The sequence below is a fragment of the Salvelinus alpinus genome, chromosome 13, assembly GCF_045679555.1.
Source record: "Salvelinus alpinus chromosome 13, SLU_Salpinus.1, whole genome shotgun sequence".
Taxonomy (NCBI): domain Eukaryota; kingdom Metazoa; phylum Chordata; class Actinopteri; order Salmoniformes; family Salmonidae; genus Salvelinus; species Salvelinus alpinus.
This window is the reverse complement of record NC_092098.1, coordinates 21001747-21011977: the sequence shown is the minus strand read 5'-3', so window position 1 is coordinate 21011977 and position 10231 is coordinate 21001747. Positions and strand designations below refer to the sequence as shown.

Here is a 10231-nt window from a genome sequence, read left to right as displayed (position 1 = left end):
AAGAAGAGGTTAGGGCAGGTGATAGCTCTATAGTCAGCCAGAATACAAGCAGAGCCCCTGACAAAACAGATACTGACAGTGGAGTCGTCAAGAGCCAAAGGCCGGTGTGGGTTGTTCAGACAAAAGATCTTAAGGAAGTGATTGAGGTGGAAACTGGTTATGGGGATTCTAACCTATGGTTAGAATGGATTTAGTATACAGCCAGATCAGTAGCGAAAGAAGAATGTTATGTCTGCGCCACAGCAAAACCTCAGTTGACAACTATCCCCTTTCCATTTGATGGAATTGATTCACCCAGTTGAATGGCCTGTGTGGTAAAGCTGTTCATGAAGGCAGGGAAGCCAGACAATGACAGTTGCATTGATCTGCATTATCTGTATCCCCATGTGCCCAGGACATCCAGACTTCCCCCTTTCATAGTTACAGGAGAACATTATTATTGTATGGCTCGGTACATCACACACGGATGGGACGTAGGGGAAGTAAGAACATGCAATAGGATAGCATTAGATATGTTACTAGCTGAGAAGGGAGGGGCCTGCGTGATATTTGGAACAATGTGCTGTACCTTCATCCCAAATAACACGGATCCAGACGGATCAGTGACCAAGGCCCTGGCTGGTTTAACTAGCAGAAATCTCTGGGGTAGATACTTCTCGGACGAGTTGGTTTGACAGTATGTTTGGAAAATGGAAAAATGTCATGATCACTGTGTTGTGGGCAACCTTCACCTGTGTGACTGTGTTAGCTTTGTGCGGATGTTGCGTGAGAGGTCTCATTTCCAGGACTCTGGAGAAATCGATGACGCAACAGATGGTGAGATGCGGACCGATTCTGAGCTCTGACCAGTGGAATGATGAATACATGCCCACAGACCTAGTAGATGGACCTGGCTCCTTCATTTATGAGGAGCCTATGTTACATGAGACCATTTTAATGTTTAGGTTTCTTCTTGTGTTGATGTTTAGACTGTTTTTTGATGAAGATTATAATGAAAATCCTGATAAGAAGAGTTATGATTCTGATGTAGGCCTAGAACAGTCATTGTAAATACATATATTGGTTCTTTGTGTGGTTGATTTTGAGTATAATAGATATTTCTAATAAAAATAGATGTGTGATTGTGTGTATAATATTTAGTCAAAGGGTGGATTGTTATGATTTTTATGAATAATGACTAAATGATGTATACATTTAACGTAGAACTATAACTAACAGAATTCTACCCTGTCACTGTATGATTGTATGAAATTTATTAGAATCATAAATCTATAAATCTGATGTGTGTAGTTTTAGTCAGAATTAGAACAAGGACTTTTTGTTCCTTTTTAGTATGTAAGCAGGGTGCAAGTGTGAAACAAATGATAAGAGGAGCTATCGACAGACAAGCTGTACTACTGTGTTCCTTACAGGACATTCTGTCCCCACCCAGGGAGGGGAGAGACCTTGGGCTTGTAGTAGATTGTATAACAGGTGGCAGACAATGTATGAGAAGCAGAAGACTTGTGAAGTATATTGTCATTGTCTTAGAGGAGGAGGGACAGTTATGACGAAATGAGAGGTATATAAACCAATGTACATGTAAGGATGGGCAGAGCTCTCGTAAATAAACATGCTGACTATGGTAGACTGGCCTCTGTCTGTTTCATTTTAATAAGAACCTTACAAATTCTTAGTAACAGACAGAGTATTTTAATTGAAGTTCAGTTTATGAACATTGAGAACAAAATTATCATGACAAGTGCCAGGACAACAACCTCTCCCTCAATCAGCAAGACCACCCCCATCCACATTGATGGGGCTGTAGTGGAGCGGGTCGAGTGCTTCAAGTTCCTCGATGTCCACATCACTAAGGAATTAACACCTCTTCCCCCCCAGGAGGATGAAAAAATTTGGCATGGGGCCTCAGATCCTAAAAAAGTTCTATAGCTGCACCAATGAGAGCATCTTGACTTGCTACACCACTGCTTGGTACGACAACTGCAAGGCACCCGACCGCAAGGCACTGCAGAGGGTGGCGAGCTCCCTACCATCCAGGACCTCCAATACCAGGCGGTGTCAGAGGAAGGCCCCAAAAATTGTCAAGGACTCCAGCCACTCAAGCCATAGACTGTTCTCTCTGCTACCGCACGGCAAGCGGTACCAGTGCACCAAGTTTGGAACCAACAGAATCGTGAACAGCTTCTACTTCTAAGCCTTAAAACTGCTTAACAAGACTGCTAAATAGCTAATCAAATGGACACACCCACTGGAGTCTACCCACACACTCACACACATAACACACACACACAAATGCATAATGACGCCACACACACTCACCTCATACGCTGCTGCTACTGTCTTATCTATCCTGTTGCCTAGTCACTTTACCTCTACCTATATATTTTTTTATTTAACTAGGCAAGTCAGTTAAGAACAAATTCTTATTTCCAATGACGGCCTACCCCGGCCAAACCCTAAACCGGACGACGCTGGGCCAATTGTGCGCCGCCCTATGGCTCACAAACACGGCCGGTTGTGATATAGCCTGGAATCGAACCAGGGTCTGTAGTGACGCCTCTAGCACTGAGATGCAGTGCTTTAGACCGCTGCACCACTCGGGAGCCCTGTATATGTACAGTACGTACTGTAGCTACCTCAATTACCTCGTACCCCTGCAATCAACTCGGCACTGATACTCCCTGTATATAGCCATGTTATTGCTATTCGTTATTCACTGTGTATTTATTCCTCATTTCACTATTTATTTTTTATTATTACCTTTAACTCTGCATTTTTTGGAACTACCCGTAAGTAAACATTTCACTGTTAGTCTACACCTGTTGTTTACGAAGCATGTAACAAATACAATTTGATTTGAATATTCTTTGTGGCAGGAAATAGGACCTCTGATACCTACAGTTTAGTAAGTATCATTCCAGGCTGTGTTCCTTCCTCCATCTTGAATCTGGCCTCTGTGTTTGTTTCCTAGCCAGGGTGACGGTCACAATTTTCCCACCAGGAGCAACAATGAATCCCACAATCCATTATTAGCTAATGGGGGGTGGAGGGAGAAGGAGGCAGGATCTGAAGAGGAGAGCTTGGGTAAGTCCAGCCCAGCAGGCCAGGGGATTTCCAAGGTGCTACTCTGGGCCCGGTTTCCCAAAAGCATCTTAAGGCTAAGTTCATCATTAGAACCATGTAGCTCTAACAATGAACTTAACCTTAAGATGCTTTTGGGAAACCGTCCCGGTCATTAGAATAGAATAAAACACTTCAGTTACCGCAACCAATCCAAGGCAATTAATGTAGATGGACATCTTGGAGAGGTGCCGAACACTTTCCAGCAGAGAAGAGCTCTGTGGTGCCTCACCCCTGAGGATTACATAACCAGCTACTGTTCATCTGCCTGTGATTGGGCGAATGGCTTATACGTTTAGCGTGCCCTTGGAGCAATAGGAAGGATAATATGGTAAACAGTTTCTAGGTGTCTATGGCAACTGGAAGTTATGCTTTTCTCCCTGATTTAATGGCTAATACAGTACTTGGTAGAAACCTAAGAGACTAGTTGCGCTGACAATGACGACATAACTTGGTGGTGGTCACGGAACCAAAAAATGACTGGATATAAAAGCAGTTTCCCATTGGTGATTATTTAAAGCTATTCTAATGGGCCTTTGTCTTGATTGAATCTGATCCCTGGTTTTGGGAAATCACCATGTCCGTTAATGTCTAATTCATCAACGTAAGTGTATGACTACCAGCAGTCCAGTAACAACCACACTCACGCATTGACTTGTGAGGTACGTATTGATATAACCTAATTACGGGTACTCACTCAATCATTGTAAAGACACACCACATGTTCGTTCACTGGTGTACCTATTGGTAATCTACATGTAATAGCAGTCCTGAAATAGGATAGGTTGGTTAGTATGATGACAGGCAGCCTTGCTAAATGGTCTGTGGATGAGACGGCTTTCTCGCTCTGAGCTTTTGGAAAGTACACTCTTAGATTTGATTAATTGTTCAAATTAAGTGGTTATTTTCCTCTCACTTTATCCCAGACAGATAGACTCCTTAGAAGTCAAATTATCACAGTGCACGAAGAACTGGCGACTGATTAAAAACAATCATGCGCTCTATCCTTTCCACTTACAGACTTAAGAATGACATTCAACACAATGTAATGTGCATGAAAATCATGCCAGGCCACCAGAAAGTGTGCAGGTGTAGTGCTACCTAGTGGCCATAGGGTTTATCATGGTGAGCGCTTGACAAAGTGCATAATCATTTCTCAGAAAACAAGGAACTGGGGGACTGAAATGTGTTTGCAGAGGTATTGTGTTGTTTCTGTCCGTGTTTGGAGTATTGACATTTGATCTATTGCATAATTTCAGCTCCTCTGAGACCTCCCTGATGTCAATAAGAACAGAGCCAGTGAGTCATGGGGAGAAAGACTTATGAAGTGGGATTGGTAGAATCTGGTGAGGGACTTCTGTCAGTGACAATGTTTTATTCTAAGTGTTTGCATGATATGAGGAATATGTTCAAAACCTTTACTTCTTTGTGGTTATTAGCTAGTAGTAACTCGTTTGTCTCAATAGCATTTGGGCCAGGCAGGCATATGTGAAGATGACTCTTCTTCCCATACAAAGATGATACATTCCAACCTCAAACTCACTCTGAAAGAAAAGGGGTATGCTTTGTCAATACATCCAATAGACTGAATAATTTATCAGAATGTAGTTAATCATTTACTGTTGTATATGGGTTTTATCTGTGTATTCTTTATTTTTTTCTTCAATAATACAAAACATACAAACAGCATACAGACACAGAAACCTCAACGACATCACACCCCCATCGCCCACATCACGGCCTCAAACTGCACCATTTTGTTTCTCTGTCGCCCACGCACTTTCAACATTTAGATAATAAAGCATTTGACCTTTTCATTGTGTTAACGATGGAGGATTGACGATTCCTTGACTACACATAGATGTCATAAGGGCAATGTAATTCTGAGCTTCTTTTTCTAGCCTTTTCCACTCTGAAATGTCCAAATTGCGCATTCCATCAAATTGCACTTCAGATCTGGTCAGAGTTTCTCTTGATTGGTTTGTGTCTTTTCAGTGTTATGATACATTAAAACTGTTTGTGGCAATAATAATGACAACACAAAAAAAAGACAAAAGAATCAGAGTATGTGAGCAGAGCTGGAGCGGAGCGTGCCCTTTTGACTGGAGCGCGGAGCGAGATTCCCAAAGGCTGGAACGTCGGCCTTCTCGCCCGCTCCAATTTCACTCAAGTAGCGCTCACTTCAAGGACATGGCTGGCGTAGCATGCATTTGTAGTCTACTTGTGTGCTGCTATAGCTCTAAATATTTTCATAAAGAAACTGATAAAACACACAGGCGCAAAATCAAGGTGACTTAAAGATGAGGACCAAGAGCAAGAGAGGGATTGTGGTGATGTAGTGTCCACAACTAAAGAATCATTGTGGAAACAAAACGTATCCTGAAAGCACGATGGTGTACTTAAGTGCACATGCTAAAAGGAACTAAGTGTGTCATTGTAGCAAAGTATTTATAAACAAAAAATAAGATCTTAAGTTAATTTTTGTTCTGTTACATATATCTATCTCTATACACACACACACCCACAATAGGCCATAATTGATTTTGGCCCAATAAGCCTGGCATATTCCAACATTCAAGGAGCTTTCTGTTTTGATTGGGTTACTTTGCCTAAAAACCTTTAGGCCTACCAATAGAAAAAAAATATACAACTCTGCATCACTACCCAGCTTGGCAAGAGTGGCCAAAAGGGTGTTTAGCATCCCCAGTGGCTCTGCAAGCGCAGAGAGGATATTCTCTGCTGCTGGTCTGCTCTCCACGCATCACCACATGAGCGTGAAGCCACAAACTGGCCAAACAGCTGTTTCTAAAAAATAAATTCAAAGGCACTGTAGACTTAGCCTAATAATGTTTTCATTTAATTTGTATTTTTAATTCTAAATCACAGCCTATATGCACAATTTATAGACTAATGATTGAATGCAACTAAACGTTGTTTAAATGCTGAGCGCTTTGTCCCTACCAGCCTATTGTGTCGCACTCGCAAATGCTTCACAATGTATTTCTTTGTAGGCTATAGCTTTGAAATAATATAGCCTAAATAATATTGTTCCTTCTTAGGCTCCTGACCTTTTGAGTGTTTATATGCTGTTTAATATGACATGTAGCCTATTTGAAATGATGAGCGCTTCTTACATTCACCTTTTCATGTTTATTATAATACTTTTCATTCAAATCATATGGTTTGGTTTCAATACTTAAAAACCAAATGCTAGGTCCAGGTAGTCAAAAAAAGAGATGCGTGTTGGTTAAATGGTGATTTTAATGAATGGAGAGAATTGAGCGGCATTTTTTCTCCCCTGTGAGTGCGGAGAGGTTTTTAGCGGAGTGGTTGGAAAGGACGTGACGAGCAGGATTTCCGACTGCTCAACTCCGCTCACATACTTTGAATAGAATATATTGAAAAAATATATTTAAATTATTTAGACTTTCTAATGAGGAAAAACAACCTAGAATTAACTACCATTACTGAATAAATAAAATGGCAGCAGTACATGCAAGCTCGCTAGACTAGTTCCTAAAAGACCTACATGGAATGTGCTTTTTTTGTTTCCAGGAAAATCTTTGCATTGTTTTTGTCAGACTGAGGAGCACACGTTAAGGCGGCATACACTGCAAAGCAAGAATCTTCAGCAGGGTAACAACTCCTTTTGAAATAAGTGGACAAACTGACAGAGGGACCATTCAATGGTTGGTTCTCATAGTATGGTGTCCCATTGAATGGCCCTGGAGGGCTGACTAGTCTGTCCCAAAGTACCTCTGGCCAAAGTGTGTGGGAGCCACAGGGTGCACCTCGGTGGTCAATATGGTGATTTCTGGGAACTCTTGAATTATGGATTTGGCACCTGGTGAGATGACAACCATTAGACTTGCAGTGCTTTCAATAAAACTGAAAGAATGGAAAACAGGCTGTAGTATGAAACCCCAGAATTTTTAACATTACAGAATCTACTTCGATATTAAGCAAGGGACTGTAGGTGAGGCGTACCGTGAGGGGTGGAGAAGAGACTCAGGAGGATAATATGTTTGGGCTGAAGACCATGTTCAGTCAGAACTCTCACAGCCTCAATCACTGTGTTACCTGTACCTGAAGGCAGAACATGTATAGATAGCATAAACACAGGACAGATATCACCGTGACTTGACAGAAGAACAAGTAACATTATAGAAGTATTGAAGAAAAGTCTGCCCTTACTAGCCTTGTGATCATTACTATGACTCATCTGCTGCTACTTTCTATAAAAGAACAAAATGTCATTTTGATTTCTCAAGGCAGTTTTTCATCCTTTCAGAGAGGGATGTTAGTTAGAGGACAAAAAGATGAACATTACTTCTCTCTGTGGCTTCATTTGTCCTATTTATCATTTTCATGGCCTTGCAGTGAGCTCTTTATGGTTTACCCCAAGCAGATAAACTTGTAATTATTTTCTTGGGGTAAATTATGCTGAAAAATATGCAGCATGCTAACTACTAAGGTCATTATCAGAGCCGAATAAAAGATGCCTATGATTACGCTATTGTCTTGCTAACGGGAGCAATTAAGTCTTCATTTCTGGTTCATTAAAAAAGAGACAGTTCTTCAGGCCCAGGGCAGGGCAACACTTCACCTGGACTCTTTGTCCTCAAGAGGAGTTAGTACTGTATTGAGACTGTCTATTAGTGCTTTTCCACGGCAGGGTTTTACAACGTGCTTGGCCTAAAGACATTTGTTGTTTACATGCGTGTAATCCCCCTGGACTATGATTAAGGATGGGGAATGTGAGTACTACTCTCTCCATACTTACTGAGAATGGGGTACACAAGTACTGTATATCCATACTCACTGAGAATGGGGTACATGAGGAGGACTTTCCTCCTGCTGATGTCTGGGGGGAACTTTGCATAGTAGACTTTGGCCTTCTGGGTGTCCTCGTCACTCTGGATTAGGATCTTACCGATACGGATGGACCGGCAGCAGTCTCTGAGGCCCTGCTCCATGGCCTCGCCTACACACACAGCAATTAATAGATGTTGAATTCAACTCAATTCATTCAAGGGAAACCTCATACAAGATGTAGTAATGGTGAGCAAGTCAAACAGTCAAACTGATAGGTCAAACAGTTGAGTGGATAGCACTAGGTATGTCAGGTATAGGCAAGTCCACCAGCCAGGGATTCTATTCAGAGACCAATTCAGATTAATCTTCCTTTAATATCCCATATGATCAGTGCCTTACCACTTCTCATAATGCTGACACCGCAGTTGCCTTTTTCAAACTTGACACCATCATATTTATGCCCTGAAGAAGAGGGGGAAGGGGGGAGCAATTGAAATACAGTTCTGTTCTTGGTGAGAAATTTAACAGTAATCCTGTAATACATAGTATTCGCCCAATTTCTATAATTTCTGACGAATTTCATCTAATAGGTCTAACCTGTAGGAGTGGTCACTGTACACTCGCTGTATGGCAGCTGATTGAGTCCCTCTTCAACCACTAGTCTGATCTGTGGACAAACAGAGTGGGTCAAAACAATACAGTGTGCATTATACAAATGAGTCATTCAATTAAAAACATCATATATTAGTATTTAACCTAGAGTAAAAACAAGTGTCAATTGAACCAAGACAGTTTCTTACCAATCTATCAGCACAAAATACAAAATCTCCCCTGCTAGTAGACCTGTAAAAGAACAAGAATAACATGTATGCTTACAGTAAGGGTTACATAAGAGGAAATCAATGAATGATCCACTTTCACCCCCCCAAAAAAATTGCCTATTCGTGGTATCACCTTACAACAGAAACTCAAATTGTGATTAGTGTACTCATTCAATGTTCTGTTATCAGTATCGTCTATTGTTGTCAGTAGGTCTAACATTATTTGTATTAAACCTCATGCTAGACAAGGAAGTTGTGGCCACGTTTAGGCTACTACCAAGTAATGGGGCAGACTATAATGACATTTTGCTTACATCTTCATATAAATAACCAGGTGTATTTACAGTTCTGGGTAACAAATCCCAGATAACGCTACCGTAACCATATAAGTGCAGTGTAATATGACAGTTATAAATAGTAACATGGCGTCGATTGGCCATTCACTTGGTTTACGATGCATCATTCAATTCCACATTATTAGACAGTTATCTGGTGCATGATAATACAGGTCCATTATCTGTCAGATTATGTTGTTGCTATCTTTTTGACAAAATATGATGACTCACTTGTCTCTAATGATGGTCTGTAATTCTCGTATTTGGTCATTCAAAGGAAGCAGTTTTAATTGCGATCCGATCTGCCTCTGTAGTTCACTGTTGAATACATTTTCACAAGTTTCGGCGACTTCTGCATCTCTATTCGACTCTGTCAGAACGCTGTTTCCGCAGCTAGCAAACCGAACCTGCTTGGTGCTGCTCATTGCCGCGTGTTCTTGTCTGTCATTGTTGTTCAGCTGCTGATTTTGACAAGGCATTTTGATTTCCGTACCAATTCCGCTCTCAAAATACGTTTCCATAGAATTAAGAAAACGCTAAATAGTTGAGCAGTTTAGGCTCTCTGTGGTTTTGCTATTCATATAGCTAAATGTCTTGTTGGGCATTTTTGTCTCCTCTGATTCTGGGTGGCGGCCATTGGGTGGCCGCAGCAAAAATCCGAGAGGAAGAGGCGAAACGAGAGGGTTCACTCTCGCCTAAATCTGTTCAATAGAAGCCCTTAGCTTTTCTATATGCTTATTTTGGAACTTGTCGCCTGCCTTCCCGCTTTTGAAACAACGACTCATTGTTAGGGCGGAGACAAGAGTATCTCGTCATTATAAATATATCTATGTTAGTATAAACCTACAGGAACATAAACTTTGTAACAGGAAGTAACGTCACACCTGATTCTCGCCTCATAATGGTCAGAAATGATGTAGGTCTAGTACCGCTTGAGAGCGCATTGATCGACACTAGTTAACACAGCCACAGAGTCATATATTGTATGAATGAGTTCTTATGTGAAAGTTTGACTGTTATCTAGTGGAAACCCGGGAGCATTCTGTTAGCGTTTGAGACTATTTTCAATGCCTAGACTACTACATGATGGACAGTCAAGTGCCATTCTTTAAAGAATTATCACCATTCACAAACCCCTAA

At 41.2% G+C, this 10231-nt stretch overlaps 1 protein-coding gene across 1 annotated transcript; it reads right to left on the bottom strand.

Annotated features, from left to right (window-relative positions):
• Positions 1–4749: 4749 nt before the first annotated feature.
• Positions 4750–9975, bottom strand: LOC139537329 (uracil phosphoribosyltransferase homolog). Its single transcript, XM_071338517.1, has 7 exons — positions 9323–9975; positions 8736–8778; positions 8533–8602; positions 8335–8397; positions 7943–8104; positions 7108–7206; positions 4750–6964 (listed from the first exon to the last, which is right to left on the bottom strand). Exons 1-7 carry the CDS (start codon positions 9610–9612, stop codon positions 6858–6860), a joined length of 834 nt encoding a protein of 277 aa, XP_071194618.1. The 5' UTR covers positions 9613–9975; the 3' UTR covers positions 4750–6857.
• Positions 9976–10231: the final 256 nt, after the last annotated feature.

Excerpts from the sequence above, each read along its gene's own strand:
- LOC139537329 (XM_071338517.1), bottom strand. The coding sequence starts at position 9,612 with ATGGAAACGTATTTTGAGAGCGGAATTGGTACGGAAATCAAAATGCCT. Across the intron at positions 8,398-8,532 it reads TACAGTGACCACTCCTACAG|GGCATAAATATGATGGTGTC; the intron begins GTTAGACCTATT and ends CCTCTTCTTCAG. Across the intron at positions 7,207-7,942 it reads CCTCATGTACCCCATTCTCA|GTACAGGTAACACAGTGATT; the intron begins GTGAGTATGGAT and ends TTCTGCCTTCAG.